The sequence below is a fragment of the Petaurus breviceps genome, unplaced genomic scaffold (genome assembly GCF_028583685.1).
Source record: "Petaurus breviceps papuanus isolate PSGF00001 unplaced genomic scaffold, PetGlider_PUasm1.0 90740, whole genome shotgun sequence".
NCBI lineage: Eukaryota > Metazoa > Chordata > Mammalia > Diprotodontia > Petauridae > Petaurus > Petaurus breviceps.
This window is the reverse complement of record NW_027187330.1, coordinates 6,987,710-7,004,902: the sequence shown is the minus strand read 5'-3', so window position 1 is coordinate 7,004,902 and position 17,193 is coordinate 6,987,710. Positions and strand designations below refer to the sequence as shown.

At 38.8% G+C, this 17,193-nt stretch overlaps 1 protein-coding gene across 1 annotated transcript in view; it reads left to right on the top strand.

The window, feature by feature from the left end:
* LOC138145580 (WD repeat- and FYVE domain-containing protein 4-like) overlaps window positions 1-17,193 on the top strand; it is a 64,015-nt gene that overhangs the window by 10,658 nt on the left and 36,164 nt on the right. The window contains exon 2 of the mRNA XM_069067250.1: window positions 16,704-16,957. Coding sequence (XP_068923351.1) covers window positions 16,721-16,957 — 237 coding nt within the window. The 5' untranslated portion in view covers window positions 16,704-16,720. The remainder of the gene's footprint in view (window positions 1-16,703; window positions 16,958-17,193) is intronic.

Below are 17,193 nucleotides of genomic sequence, written 5' to 3'. Positions count from 1 at the left end.
TGTTGTATTTTCACTGGCTGTCCATTATGCCTGGAACTCGTTCCTTCCTCTACTCTACCTCCTTGTATTTCTTTCAGATTTCAGCTAAAGTCATACATTCTCCCTTTCCCAGTCCTCTTGAATCTTAGTGCCTTCTGTCTGAGACATTCCCCAACTTATCCTGTCTCTATCTTGCTTGTACATAGTTGTTTGATTGATGTTGTCTGATTTCCCCCGTTAGACTATTAGTTCCTTGAGAACAGGGACTATTTTTGTTTTGTTTCATTTTGTATTTTTGCTTCTATTTGTATCACTACTATTAGATTACTGTGTATCACACCACACAGTGCCTGGCAAATAGTTCATTGTTGTTCAGTCATTTTCAGTCGTGTCTGACTCTCTGTGAACACATTTGAGGTTTTCTCGGCAAATATATGAGAGAGATTTGCCATTTTTTTCTCCAGTTCATTTTATATAAGAGGAAACTGAGGCAAACAGGATTAAATGGCTAGGGTCACATGGCTAGTAAGTAACTGAATCTGGATATAAACCCAGGAAGATGAGCCTTCTTCACTCTAGGCCTGGCATTCTATCTGATGTACCACCTACCTGTACCTGGCATATCATAATCTCTTAATAAATGCTAGTTGAGTGATTGAGCCCATGATAGTAGTGAAGATATAGTGGGAATGAGATAGCAGGGGAAATTGGACATGAAGGGATAGCATTTCAAAACGCCGGATCTTGGAGATTCAAGTACCACAGTAAGACCTACTATATGACCATGCTGGTGTGTTACTGACATGGTAGGAATATGGAGGTCATTGCTGGTCTTTCACCTTTCTGTATTGCTAGTTCATGTTCAGCGCTACCTCTACCTTCTCAAAGAATTTCTCCTTCACATTCTAAATCCAATACCATTGTGTGTTGGTCATTTTCCCTGTAGACATGCTTTTCAGAATTGTTATTTCATTTCCATTTTCTCTTTCACCACCCTAGATCAAGCCTCCATTACAAGTACGGTTTCCAACAACGGTCTCCAAGCTAGCCTTTCCTATCTTTCTTTCCCTTCCATCGTATCCACCAATTGCCCTGATTCCCTTATAAGGAATCCTCCAGGACAGGAACTTTGTCTAATCTAGAATTTACTTCTCCCATAACATTCTGCACATTATATGCCCTTACTAAATGTACACTGTATTTTATTGAGGAACGTGAATAATTTTCAGTACTTTGGGCTTGCCTCTTGAGTCTAGCAGATCTGTTTGTATGTGAAAAATGATCTAAATAGCGATTAGATCTGGAAGAACACAGAGAGGACCCAAGCACATCCTACTTCCTGTATTTTATGAACTACTGCTTTCTCTTTGGCATTCTGACTCTACTGCTGCTTTTATTTTTAATCTTCATTTAATGAATGTTCTGTTTATGAGTAGTTTCCCTCATTGCCTAGTGGTGAAATGGAACTTTTTACTCATACCAAAAAGAGTTGCTACAAAACTCCTCAAAACCTCAGTTTCCTCATGCGTAAAATGGCAATAATATTGCTTTCACCAATTACCACATAGAGGTGTGGTGAAGAAAGTACTTTGTACACTGTATAGAGATAGGAATAGGGGCTGGAGCTGTGATATTTTTTAAAATACGGAATTCCCAGATAAATCCCAGACAAATGTTTCCACTAGTCAATACCTTCTCTATAACTTAGTCTTAGAGGTTTGCCTAATGCACCAAGAGGTTAAATGATTTTCTCAAGGTCCCACAGTTAGGGTGTTTCAGAGGTGGCCCTTGGACCTAGGTCTTTCTTTCTCCGAGGCCAGCACTTTGTCCTCTATGCTACGCTCCCTCTCATGTGTATTGTAAAATACCCTATAAATGTGTCATTGTCATCATCATTCATTGTTAGAGGCAGCAGGGGTATTGTGGATAGAGAACTTATCTCAAAGCTGTCTCTTATGGCAACTGCCTCTGCAACCCTGGATGAGTCACTTAAACCTTTCAGTTCTTTAGGCAAATCCCTAAAACCATAAGTTGATGAGAAGGTGCCAACCTGCATTAACAGAAGGCATTTCCTCATCAAGAATTTCCATTTATTAGTGAAATCACAAGTCCAGTTTTTATCCTTATTATGTGTTACTCAGTGGTACAATGGATAGAGCACCAGCCTTGGAGTCAGGAGGATCCGTATTCAAATCTGGCTTACTTACTAGCTGTGTGACCCTGGGCAAGTCACTTTACCCCAATTGCCACCACTCTCTGCCCCACCCCCAAAAGACAATAGTGATATGGTAGAAGAGGACAGGCCTTCAGAAGGCCTGAGTTTGAGTTCAGAATCTGCCATTTACTGATTGTGTGATCTTGGGCAAGCTCCACGGCCCCCTTCTGAGCCTCAGTTTACTTGTTTGTAAAATAGAGTGGATACTTTTTGACTCATAGGGTTATTGTGAAGAAATCACATTGCATATGCTCTTATGTAGGAAATTCTTCCCAACCTGTCTCCTTCCTACCTTTCCAGCCTTCTTATACTTTCTCTATGTGATCTGAAAACCAGCTACACTCGCCTAATTTCAGTTTCTCATGCATGAAACTCCATTTCCCAGCTTTTTTAGCCGGTGTCTCCCAGGCCATGAATGCTCTCTCTTCTTATCTCCATCTGGTTTCCCTGGATTCTTCAATATCCGGCTCAAATCCTACCTTTAGTCAGTCAGTAAACATTTTTTTTTTAAAACAGATATCTACTATTTTTAAACAGATATCTAAAGCAGACATTGTATTAAGAAAGTCGAAAGATAATCCCCTGATGTAATGGAATACTACTGTGCTATAAGAAATGATAAGCAGGAGAATTTCAGAAAAACCTGCAAAGGCTTATATGAATTGATGCTGAGTGAAGTGAACAGAACCAGGAGACCATTGTACACAGTAACAGCCACATTGTGCGATGACTGACTTTGATAGACTTAGCTCTTCTCAGGAAAGCAAGGACCTAAAACAACTCCAAAAGACTCATGATGGAAAATGCCATCCACATCTAGAGAAAGAACTGTGGAGTCTGAATGCAGATTGAAGCAGATTATTTGTGCTTATTTTTGTTTTGTTTCTTCTTTCTCATGGTTCCTCCCATATGTTCTAATTCTTCTATAAAACATGAATAATGTGAAAATGTGTTTAAATAGGAATGCATGTGTAGAGCCTATATCTGATTGCGCAACCTCTTGGGGAGAGGAGAGGGGAGGGCAGCGAAGAAAATTTTAAACTTATGGAAGTGAATGTTGCAAACTAAAAATAAATATATTAATTTGTAAAAAAAATAGTCCTTGCTGTCCTTTCCCATCCCCATAGCCCCACTCACCACATCTCTTTGCCTTCCCTCTGATCCTACCATCCATGTACTCTGCCTGTCTTATATGTACATAATTATTTGCACTTTCTCTCCTCAATAAAATGTGAATTCTTTGAGGGCAGAGATCATTTCTTAGTTTTTTGTTTTGTTTTGTATCCCCAGTGCTTTGTACACAGTCCCTGGCACATAGAAAGCTTTTAAGAAATTCTTGTAGGCTGACTGACTCCTGAAGAGTTATGTACTCTATTCCAGTCTTCCTCTGATTCCTCATCCTGCTGCAGAGGTGACCTGGGTATCTCCAAGGCTTCTTCAGCAGAACTGAAGCCCTACCAAATTGGAAAGCTGTGGAATATAATATGAACCAATAATCAAGCTATGTCCTGACCTGTTCTGAGTATCAGCTTGAACTCAGAGAATCTTAACAACAGGTTGGCCAGAACATAAGGAATTTTTAAGCCACAACAACTATTAAAACACTCTGCCAAGTCCCAGAGAGTTTCTGAGCTGTCTCTGTGGAGGTTGTGCCCATGCTAATGTAATGATAAATTTCTGATGAAAAATGTCTTCGAAATGTGGGCTATTCTTGTCATGATCACTACTATTGTTAATGATGGCTTCCTCTTGAATAGGGTATGCTCAAGCATCTTGGATCCTCCTGAACCCATGAGTAGTCATTCATGCTTCGTTAACTCTGGGGGAGAGAGGTTATGAGTCTTCAGATTAACTTCTGTTATTTTTAGGAAGTAGATGCAAATAAAGCATCCCTGGCCAACTTTCATTTCAAAGAAACATTCTTGTTTTGACAAGCTGCCTACTCTTTTTTTGTGCCCACTTCCTCTTCCATAAAGCAAATTTGGTGTGGGGGAAATATGTAAAAATGGAAAGTCAAGGTAGACTTCTTCACAGGCTAATTGGAGAGAATGCAAGAGCATAATTTCTCATGGACTCCTATAAACTTTTCTCTGGAAGGTTCTTCACGTCTGGGAGAAGAGAGCTTCTTTTTCATGGATACCAGGAAGTTTCACTGTGGTTAGGAGTAAGATTTAATGAATGCTATAATGATTTCATGGCCATAGTGTGGTAATAACCTAGTCAAGGTCATGGGAAATAATCCCTGCCCTCCAGGCCTTTTGATTTCAGAACAGAGCAGGAAAGATAGAAACATAGTCAATGATTATTATCTATTTGTGCATAAATTTTATTTTTGAACTAAGGCAGAGGACAGCTTCAGGTGTGAGAATGAGTCCATAGCAGGGGTATTGTGGGAAAAGCACTGGTTTGGAATCAGGACAACTGGACCCTCACACTTAACCAAGTGCATGACTTTAACTTCTTTGAGCCCCAATTGGACATTTGTAAATTGGACATAGTGATATATGCTTATTTACCCACTGGGTGAGTGTTTAATTCAAAGGGCTGCTTGTGATTGTCAAGAGGTATAATGTGTATAAAGTGATTGTGCATCTTCAAACACAGTACAGACATTTATTTTCAGGGAAAGCTGCATTAGACGCTGGCCTGCCTGGCCTTGCTCTTTGACCTGAAGTGCTTCAGGTTAACTTTCTTGTTCTGGCTTCAGTTTGAGGCCAGCAATAAAACTGGGAAGGACTTTGAATAGGAGAGCAGGAAGCTTTTCTACTACCTCCACTTATTTAAAATCTAAAGACACAGAAGCTTTTTTTCCCCCAAAGGTCCTCCTCTCTAAAAAAGCTGTCTGAAAAGTTTGTTTTCTTCCATTGCTTTGTTTTAGTTTTAACTTCTTACAGAGAATCATAGAATTTTACAGTTGTTGGTGATGTCACTTTAGAGATAATTTTAATCTAAACTCATTATTTTTGCAAAATCAACTCAATTTGATTGAACAAGTCTTTATTAAGTATTTTATCATTTACTCTTAGAGTTACAAAGGTAAAAGTGAAAACAATTGTTGCCTTTAAGGAGTTTACGTTCTGCCAGGGAGAAATTATATGTACACCAATATATAAATGCAATATATTTACAAAGTAAATACCAAGTAATGTTTTTGGGGGTTGGGACACTAACAATTGAGGATATTGAGAAAGTTTTTTTTTTTGGTGATAGCACTCACATTGAGCCTTGAATGAGGTTAGAAATATCAAAAGCTGGAAATAAGGAGAGGAACACCATTCCAGGCAAGGATGAGCTTGTGCAAAGATGGAAGGTGGAAGGTGGAAGATTGAAGGTCATATATAGGTAACTATAAGTACACTAGTTTGACTAAAACATGGAGTATATTAAGAGAAAGAGTAATGAGAACTGTAGGCAAATGTAGATTGAATCCAAATTGTGAAGGGTTCCAAGTGTCAAAGAGAGGATTTTGAATTCTATCGTCAATACCCCAGAGACACATTGATGCTTCTTGAACAATGGAGTGATGAGGTACTACCTAGAAATATTCATTTGATACTTATGTAGGATGGATTAGAGAAGAGAGTGACTAGAGATAGAGAGGTCAAGTAAGAAGCTATTGCTACTCAACAGCAAGGTGACAATGACCTGAACTAGGGTGAGTAGAGAGAAAGGGATTGGATATGAGAAATGTCATGGAGGTAGCATCATAAGATCTTGACAACTGATTGGCATTAACAGTGAGGGAGAGTGAAAAGACAAGGAGGACTCTGAGGAGGCAAACCTGGGTGACTGGAAAGATGTTGGCGCCCTTGACAGACCGAGCGAAGTGAGGAAGTATGGGGGTGAGGAAACTGAGGCTTAATTAAATGAAGCAACTTTCTTAAGGTCACATATGAGAACTAGTCATAGATCTATGCCTCAGGGCTCCTGACTCTCAGACTAATACTCCTTCTACTATACCATATCACCTTCATCTTTGGTGGTTACTACCCACCATGGACCACTGTTAGATAAAATGCTCTTTAGCTACTGATTATACCCATGATTTGTTGAGGTTAATCTATACTTGAAACCAGTAACATGTCATTTAAATTACTGATAAACAATTAGTTGTCATAATTACTCATAGCATCATAGATTTAGAGTCAGAAGGGACCATTCTTGGTGGTCATCTAGTCCAGTTCTCTGGAACTCTCAGAGGAAACTGAGGCCTGAAGAGGTTAAGTAACTTGCCCAGAATTATACAGTTATTAAGTATCTGAGGAAGGATTTGAATCCAGATCTTTTAGACTCTTAAGTCCAGCACTCTATCCTACACTACCTCTCTAAAATAATTCATCAAAGTTTTCAGAGTTCTTTATATACATTTATTTCATCTGATCCTTATAATAGCCTTGTAAGAGAGATTGTGCAAGAAACTGGGGATTGGCAAGGCAAAATGATTTGTCCATTTGTCTGATGGGTAGTAAGTGGTAGACCTGGAATGTGAATCACGGTCTTTTGCTCTGAACTCTTCTTTCTAGAATCACTAGCTCCCTTGAAGGCTTAGGTTAAGTGCTATTTTTTTTACAACAGTCCACTTTGGAGTCTCCATGTCATTAGCACTATCCCTAAAAGGACCTCGCGCTAATTTTGTACATATTTTTCATTTACTCATCTATGCACATTTGTTGCTTCCCAGTCAAATGCAAACTCTCTTAAAGCAGAAAAGATTTCATTTTTATTTTGGGTAGTTTCTGGAACACAGTAGGCACTTAATAAATGTTTTTTAATTGAAATTTTTTTTACCATTGTACCATTGATTCAGCTTGGTGAAAACAGGTCCCATCACCCAAAGAGAGAGAAGGGAGAACAGTGCCATGAAGATATAGATAGAAACATTTGATTATTACTAATAAATAGCAATGATTAAAATTCTTGATTCCAAAGGAATTCTATCATCTATGTTCAAGTTTATCTGACCTACTCATAACTGAATTAGTAAAAAGCAACTTGAGTTTGCTCACCTTAAATTGCAGTATTCAGTTTCCTTTGTTTACCTCTGTGTAAATTCATATAGCTTCTAGAAATAGGTCATCTGGAGGCTGTTCTGCCATTATCTGGATAGACAGACCCTTTTGGGAGTGCTTAGACATTCACCTTCACTCCCCTGGGTTAGACCCAGAGGATGACACTCAGGTAATTATGCATATGCCTTCCCGTATCCATTTCTCTGTAAGAATCCAGTTGGTTTGTACAATATTCAGGAAATGTTGCCTTAGGTTAAGTTGGATGCAGTTATGTGTCTTTCTATCCCTTGGTATCCCAAACTTGACAAGGGGAGCCATGCTATCTGTAATGACTTGGTAGTTAAGTTCTTTCTAAACTTAAAAAAACTTTTTTGAGCTCCAAGGGCCTATGACTCTATGGTATTCTTGACATATATGAATGTGTGTATGTAGAAGGTGTGTATATATAGATAGGATTTACTTACATGATATGTAAATAGTTAATCTATTCAGTGGAAGAAAACCAAATGGTCTGACTATTGTTGTGTAGACAAAATAAATAGTTGGTTGCCTGAATCAAATATTGTGATGGCATCTGGTACAACCAAGTACCATATATGGTTATAGCCATAGAACCAAGACAAGAGCAGGACATTTTCTTTAAATTGTTTGTATGGATTTATCTTTAGATTCCTCCTAAGAAAGATTTAGAGAGACATTCCACTTACTTTATCTTACTGAGGCTCTGTGTTGAAATACTTTATACATTGGATTGTAGATATTTTCCCCAAAAACTTGAAGAAGCAAATTTGATGGGGTTGATGAATACAGTACCCATGCTAATGTGTTACAGAGTCAAGAAACATTGATTTAAAAAAACTGAGTGCCAAGGTCCTTGGTAATATAAGGATTGTTTTCCAGAGGAGTTTACCAAGCAAGTCACGTTGAGCCTGCTTTCATAACCTGCCTTCAGAATGGAAAAGAAACAGATTATTTTAAACTACACTGAAAAATGAATGTTTTTATTATTTATTCATTAAATTTACAGGCTGTTCTCACTGTCAGAGCCTTTGGGCAATTTACAACCATGTATATTACAAGAAAAAATACAGTTTCTACATGTTGAGCTTTCTATCTGGAAACATATAAGGTGACATAGTGACAGAAGAGAAAATCGATTTTTATCTTTAATTTTATCAAGCAGCCATTTACTCATGGCTTGGAGGGCATTTTAAAAAAGAATATAATAGATTTTCATATTTCATTTGTATTAATTCTGCACAAGGAGGATTTCTGTATATCTTCTTTCTACACCAGCCCTGGAATGAGATTCTTCAGGTTCTAGAGATGAGTTTTTTAAATCATATCCCTTAGAATTTTTCCAAACAAACAATCACTCTGTGAAAATTTGTGAATAACTAGATAATAATATGAGAATTGTACATTTGGAAGAAAATTTAGAGGCCATCTAGGTCAACACAGACCCCATGAAAAAAATACCCTCTACAATAATAGCCCTGATGAAAGCTTCAGTTAGTCTCTTTCTGAATACTCCTCAGGACTCCCTAACTCTCCCCAAAGCAGTTTCCTCCTTGGATGACTCTAATTGGTAGAAAATTCATCAGCATCTCATGTCAAACTGGGCCTTCCTGTGTTTTTCTTCCATTGGTCTTAGTTCTGCCTTCTGGAGAAATTCAAAATAAGTTTAATCCTCTTTCAACATAATAAAAGCTAGTCTCTCTTCCCCCTCCTTCCCATCCCCATCCCCAGGCCCTGCCCACTGTTCCTTAATTTGTTCCTCATATGACATGGTTTCAAGATCCTTTATCATCCTGGATACTCCACTATTCATATGTTCCAGTTCGTCAGCAGTGAGATGGAATGATACTGAAATTGTGATTTCGTTAGTAGAGGTAACTTCCAAAGAGGAAGAGCCCTCCTCTAGTGCATAATTGCAGCTTCTCTTGAACTTATAGTCTTAAAGAGAAGCCTGGGACACTGAAAAGCTGAGTGCCCTGCCAAAGACCCCTAAACCAGGATGTGTCAGATGCAAGTCAGATTTTCTTGACTCTGAGACTTGACTTTTTATCAACTATATGTAAGATATTTACATGTGGGTCTGTCTAATATATAAATGTGACTCTTAGGCCACATGGATAAATATGACCTAGGTTCTGGTCTACCTCCATAGAAAATAGGAGGAAGGATATGCACATTAGCTGGTGGCAGAGGAAGAGCAGACAAGATCTAGGGGCCACTGAGCCTGAGGGATCTCTCCTATTTCCAAGATTCTATCAGGCTAGACTTGTGTCTCTCTGCTGCCCCTCAAAAATTCCAGCCTAGGGTTACAGTTCCAAGGGGTTCTAAACAAAGAGACTTTCCTGATTCTTCTCAAGGGGGAGCAGGACTCTTATCTTCCAGTGGTCAAATTTACTCTCTTTCACCAAAGGCCGATTATAGAAAGATCATCACAAATAGTGAATAGTGATAAACCAGTTTAGCCAAGTAAAATAGTAAAGCAATGTCAGGATAGTTATACAAATTAGAATAAATTAATCAACAAACATTTATTAAGCACCTACTATTTACCAGGCACTGTTCCAAAAAGTAGGGATACAAAAAAGGGGCTAAGGAGAGTCCCTGCCCTCAAGAAAGTTAGATCAAAGAGCACCCAATAGTGAGGAAGATCTTTGACTGGTAATGAGATAAAACATTTCAGCGCAACCAGGAAGAGAAAGAATGATGTCTCCAAGTGACTCTGCTCTCAATGATTACAAATCTCTAGGGCAGCAAGCAAGAATTCAAAGGACATGATGGGTTTCCAAAAGACTCATAGTATTCATTCAAATGTTTTTGTTTGCCTCTTGCAATTGCTTCTCTCAAAGCCTAGCCACAAAGTATATTCTTTAACAGTCTTATTTATGTAGGTCTTCAGTGATGCAGTTAGCATTCTCTTGGTCAGTTAGAAGTCATCTCTCTCCACATACCAGCTATCCTTCACAATTTGAAAGCTCTACCAATAACCCTCAGAAATCTTCCTCCTCCTTCAGCTCAATTTCTTCTCCTGATCCTTTCCCCATACAACTTTCTCCCACAGAAGTCAGAACTGAACAGTCAACCTTCTGATGATGAGTCTCTTGGAATTTATCTAGATTGGTCTTCAGACAAAAGCCATCCATTCCCTGTGTTTGACATAAAACATTGATGAAACACTAACCCTGTGTCAGGCATTGTTCTAACCCTTGGGTAAACAAAGGAAGGCAAAACCAGTCCCTGTCATTAAGGAGTTCACATTATAATGAAGGAGACAGTTTGAAAATAATTAGGTACATGCAAGATATATTCACAGTAGATGAGAGGTCCTCTGATAGGGGAAGTCATTAGTAGTTGGGGGAACCAAGAAAGGTCTCCTGTAGAAGATGGGATTTGAACTTAATTTTGAAGGAAGCCAGAAATGCTTAGGTGCAGAGGGAGAGCACTCTAGGTATGGAGGCAACTACTTCAAAGTTTCAGAGACTGGAGAAGTGTTGTTATGGACTAACAACATGTAGTTCAGTGTAGCTGCACGGAAGGAAGTAAAATATAAAGACTAGAAAGGTAGAAAGGTCCAGGTTGTGAAGAACTTAAGAGAGGACTTTATATTTGATCCTGGAGTTATCAGCCACCCATTGGAGCTTATTGAATAGAGGAGTGACATGGTCAAACCTATTCTTTCAGAAAACCACTTTGGCAGTTGAAAGGAGGATGAATGGACTGGTTTGAATGGAGGATGGACTGGAGCGGAGAGAAACTTGAGCCTGTGTGTTTAGAGAATGGCCTTTAAAAGTCTAAACTGAGTTGGAAAATCTGAAAGATATTCATTCACTGACTTTTGTAGCTTCCTGAAGTTGGATTCCAATGCAGAAAGGTCACCCTTTTATGTGGTACCCAGTAGAATAGAACTGTTGCCCCTTGGGGAAAAACAGAGGAAGGAAAAGTGCTCTGGGGTAAGTGTCACAGGAAGGAGTTACCAACTTTAGTCTAGGCTGCCATTTAAACTCTGAAATGAACAAGCTCTGTGTTTGCCCAGAGCTAAAAATAAAGCATGATGAGTCCTTTCTGCCGTCTGGTCACAAGTGGACAAGCAACTTGTCATCCATCCATTTCATTTCTTGTGAGGCTGACAGGCATGTGTGGCCTTTGTAGGTTTCTTTTAGTAATTGTGCTTGTTTGGGCATGTTTTTCCTCCTCTGGTGTGGACTCTAGTGAAAGCTTCATGACATAGTGACCAAATCATCAGTCTTTGAAAGAGTCTGAGTTAGTGCTCATGCTTACTAGCTAGGTGATCCTGACTCAAGCCACAGTTTACTCATCTGTAAAACGGAATCATAATACTTCCATTATTTACCTCAGAGTTGTTGTGAGGAAATGGTTTTGTCAATTTTAAAGTACTCTGTGCTTGTGAATTTACTCTTGTTATTTATTTCTACTAATGTCTCCTTAGAGGTATACACTCTTTGTTTTTTGCTTTTTTTTTTTTTTGGAGGGGGGAAGGTAGGGCATTTGGGGTTAAGTGACTTGCCCAAAATCACATAACTAGTTTTTGTGCTAAGTATCTGAGGCTGGATTTGAACTCAGGTCCTCCTGACTGCAGGGTCGGCACTCTATTCACTGTGCTACCTAGCCGCCCCGGTATATACTCTTTGTTTTGCCATCCTTGAAGTGCTATATAATTGTTGTGATTGTTATTATTATAACTGTTTCTCTTCTTTAATGCCAAGAATGCATTAACTCCCCCCCCCCTGCCCCACCCCCAAATGATACCATAATAACCCCACACTGCAGTGTGGTCATTGAAGTTAGTTCAGCTGAGTTCATTGTCTCAGGGCTAAGCCAGCCAGCTTGTCTCAGCTTTGCTAATGGTCAAGGTGCTGGTTCTTGCATAAGAGTGAAAACAGTTGTCAGAGGGGCTGCTTTACCTCAATAGAAATGGCTCCAGTGGAGGCTGGGAGTGGAAAAAGGTGCCAAGCACGTAGGGCTTATGCCAGCCAGTCTTATGTCCAGAAGTCTTCTTAAAACATTCTGGCCGTTGCTTACTATCTCAAGGAGGGGGGGAGGGATGGAATTTGCAACTCAAAACTTAAAGAAAAATGTTAAAAATTGTCTTTTCATGTAATTCAGAAAAAAATAAAATACTATTTAAAAACACTCTGGCTGCTTACTTCAAAGAGATTACAAAGCAGTCAATAAGATAAAAATACAGTAGAATGTTGGCATTTTTTACTCTGTTTATTGTTCAGGTTTGTAGGGTCATTCCTATAATTCCAAAGCAATTTAAAATGTATTCAGTCACATCGTGAAAGGCAATGTAGGCATTAAAAACATGAGGCTTGGTCAAAATACTAACTGGTTACCTAGTTCACTGTGTTGCCTGAGCTGCATCTCCCATTTCTATGGCTTTGCACATGCTGCCCCCCTCACCTCCTGTAATCTAAGGCATTCCCACCTCATTTCCACCTCCAAGAATCTTTTTATTTTCTTCAAAACTCAATTCAAGCAGTATGTTGCACATGAAACCCTTTCTGATCCTGCTAGCATCTATGCTGTTCCCTTATAAATTTAACTTGTATTTATTTTGCATGTATTTCTAGATATGCTTCTTCACTTACAGTATTATTAGCATTTTGATCAACACAGAGTAGCCACTAAGCAAATGGCTTTTCATTTTTTTAAAAAAGCAATCGGGGTTAAGTAACTTGCTCAAGATTACATGGCCAGGTGTTTCTGGGTGGGTGCTAAGTATCTGAGCCAGGATTCGATCCCCAGGTCATCTCGACACTGGAGCTGGTGCTCTTACTCGCTGTTACGGCTACCTGGCTGCCCCTGGCTTTTCATTTTCAAATGTTCATTCATTAATGTATCCCCTACTGCCCCCCATAGAATATGAGCACCTTAAGGGGAAGAACTCTTTTGCTTTTTGTCTTTTTTTTCTGAATGTTGCCTGGCATAGTGCCTGACACATAGTGGGGTACTTATTCAATACTTATTGATTGACTGAACCTAGTACTAAAGGCAGTTTTGTAGGGGTTGTGGGGGTTGTGCTTCATTTCTTAGATTATTAGCACCCTAGAGCTGGAAGGAAATTCCAAAGCCTGGTTTAGTAGAGGAATCACCTCTATACCATCTAGCCCAAAGGAAGTGATTTCCTATAAACTTTAACAATCTGTTGTGTATCATCCATTCAATTCAAATTAACATTAAAAAAACCCACCAACTCTTTGCAAAGTACTAGCTCAGATACTGGAGATACAAAGACAAAAATCCATCCTTGCCCTCTAGAAGATTACATTTTACTAGGGGGATATGGAACATACACATGTAAGTAAGTGCAAAATAATATAATTTTAAGAAGGAAAGATAACTTATGTCTTGGCAAGAGTGATTAGAAAAGGCTCTGAGTAAGACATGGAAGCTGAGATATGATTTGAAAGAAGCTAATAATTATGTAAGGTAGAGGTAAGACATGTGTGCATGTCATACGTGGGGAGTATTTGCTACAGGGAATAGACATGTTAGCAGGTCTGTTTGATGAGAATGGAGAGTGAAGGGAAGTAATAGGAAATTAGACTAGAAAGTCTTCCTTCAAATTTCAGCTAAAGCCCGACCTTCTGATAGAAGCCTTTCCTTTAGTCTTTTAGTTTTTTATATCTCCTCTCCTCCCTTCCCCTCTCACCTCCCCTCCCCTCTCCTCCCCTCTCCTTTCCTTTTTGTTTACCTTTAAAACTCAAGTTTTCTGTTGCAATCATGTCTCCAAAAAGTAGTGCAAGTCCTTTGGGCTCTAAGCCCAAGCATGCAAAAGTCAGTGATGTGGCTTAGTGAGAAAATAAAGGTGCTAGATAAATTTCATGCCAGAATGTCTGCAGTCTCTGCTAGCCATGAGTTTGGTGTTAATGAATAGAGATTCTTTATATCTGCAAAAAGGAGGAGAGTACTTGTAAAAATGTTCATGAATTCCCTCCAGAATCCACTCCAGAAAGTGCTAACATAACCTATCAAGTGTGCAATGAGGAAATTGAAAAAAAAAATAGAAAAGCGGCTAAGTTTGTGGGTTAATGAGATGATAGTCACCCCTACCCTCTTTCTGGTACTCACTCTACCCAGTGAGATTCCTGCCTCACCTGTGGGCTCCTGAGCAGGTTGGCACTGTGCTGAGAAGCATGGCTGGGTTGGAGTACCAAGCTCAGATGGGGCCACGACTCATGTGCTTTTCTTTGGGAAACAGTTCAAGCAAGGAGCCCAAAGGGAGATTAAAGAAGGCAGGTTGACACTTTCCCTTTTTTAACTTGAAGTTCTGACATCATGGCCCCTTCCTTTCCTCTTGTCCCATGTTGCCTCTCCTTTCCCCTGCATTATATGGGCTATTTTATGGTTACTGTGTTAGGAAAAGTGCCTATTAATTATATTAATTAATTATTAATTAAATAATTAATATTTTGTTATAAAGAACCATATGCGAAGAAGTATATTTTTAACAATCTCTGGAGACCATGTCTGGTGGTTGTAGGAAACCAACCCCATAGGTTCAATGTGTCAACATTTGAGTTTTTGACTTTTGTACCTTTTTCTAGGAATGCTACCCCTATGAAAATTGAGGATTGACTGTATAAACACAATATACACATACATTGTATATCTTCTATATATACATATATCTGTGTATAGACATGCATATGTGTATATAATACATTCACATGTGTACAAAAATCTATATATGTGCATGCATTAATATATTAAACAATATGTGTATATGATATAGAAATATACATACATACATGCATAACTTAATATTTTAAGATCATCAGAATTATATGGTGTGCCTGGTTTTAAGCTTTAAAAAATTGCACTAAGACTTTTGGGATACTATATATATATGTGTGTGTGTGTGTGTGTGTGTGTGTGTGTGTGTATACACACCCACCCACACATATATACAAACATGTATACTACCCAATATTATATATATATATATATATATATATATGTTATCTTGTTTGATTTATACTACCTCCTTGAGAACTAGGTTCTCTTATTCCCATTTTACAGATGAACAAATGAATGCTTAGAGAAGATAGCTGACTTGTTCTGGCTCACTTAGCAAGTAAGAGTTTGAGGTAGGATTTGAACTAAGTTTTCTGTCTGACTCAAATTTAACATTCTCTTCACTGTGGCACCATGTACATATATATACATATACACACACACATATATGTGCATCTATGTATACTGTATACACATATGTTCATACTCAGAGACTATAAAGTTTTGTAGAAGGAAAAACAATTTTTAGCACAGGGGATGGTTCTTCTAGGAAATTCGGGAACTGTCCTAAGCTGAGATATCAGATGACTGATGTGAAGTAAGGGCTATAAAAGAATAGATTTGCTTTGCTTACAAGCCTATATTGATTACAGAGTAAGGATATGTATGGATAGTCATATGATACTCCTTCTTCCTGCCCCCCTCCATTTAGAACACCATCCAATCTTCCACTTCTATGAACTTAGATTTTCCTCATTCCAAGCTTATCTCTCCTCTCTCTCCCACACTGCCAGTTAGATCAAGTTACTCTTAAGAAGCAGCATGAGGACCATCTCCAGTTGTCCTGATGAATATCTGGCCACTGGACGCATTGGCTCTGGAGGAGAAAGTGAGGCTGATGACTTTGCATAACCTTCCCTCACTGTAATCCAACTCACTTGTATGTCACGGCATCACCTCCCTGATGTCCCTGACCTCTCTTCTAGAATGAAGAACAAACACAGCAAGAGGCAGCATAATGTAGTGGAGAGAGAGCTAAGCTCAAAGCCAGAGTGACCTGATTCAAGAACCATACCTGCCATATTGGTTTCATGACATTGGGCTGATTATTTAACCTCTCGCTTTCCTGGGCAGTTCTTGAAGACTATATGTTGCAGAGAAAATACCAAACTGCACTGGTGGAAGAAGTTTCCTTTCCCAATGAAATGTCTAGTCCCTCTCCCTACTCCTACATCTAGGATTACAAAAAGCAGTGTTGATCTTTGACTCTTTATAGCTCATATTGCTTTTACTCTTTATACCTTTAGGTTATTATGCCTTTAAGTATACCTTTAGATTTCATATAAAAAAATGGCTCAAATGTCTCCTTTGTACATTTTTGCAAAGCTTCCTTTCAAGTTAATTGTCTAGTGAAGATTCCCCTGGAGATCAGAGGGACCAGACGGCTTTGAATCTGAGGGGAGTAGGGTACAGTAGAGTAAGAGAACATTAGTTCCAAACTAAGATTATGAAAGGAAGGAAGCTAAAATTCAAGACATGGACTTGTAAATGTATCAATATCATTATTATATTTATTGATTCTGTTCTTTGTCCAGCTATCTTAACCATTTAATCTCATGTAATTGGGGATAATACATACCTAGAGTCATATTGAGTGAATACTGTACCTTTTACTAATTCCTGTGACAAGATGGTAACTTTATTTATTTATTTTTTCAAACTAGATTACTTGGACTAAGACATGGATAAAGAAGACTTCTCAAAGGAGCAAGAAGATGTGCCTGACAAGACAGATCAAGAAGCAAATTCTAGTGATCGTTTGCAGCCTGAACTCCTCCAGGGAGGGCATCCCCAATGCCCCACTGCCCTATGGGAGATGCTAGAGAGGCAGTTTCTGGAATACATACAGGAAGCCCCTTTCCTCAATCCAGAGAATGAGCAAAGGACTTTGTTGAGGCTTCTTCCTCTGTTCCTAAAGGTTGGTATTCTTAGTTTTGGAACTGGATGGGAGGGGGGACTGGTACAAGTTTAGAAAAAGACCCAAAGATAATTTCAGAGAGTTGTAGCCCCCAGGATACATATAAGCCATCCATCAAGGATGCCTACCTTCCTGGAATGCTCTAAAATGTATCTTTTTATGTCAACCTTTTGTCTGAGTATTGATTTGGGGGTTGTTATTGGAAAGCCATGGACTTAGATATAAAGCACTCTAGA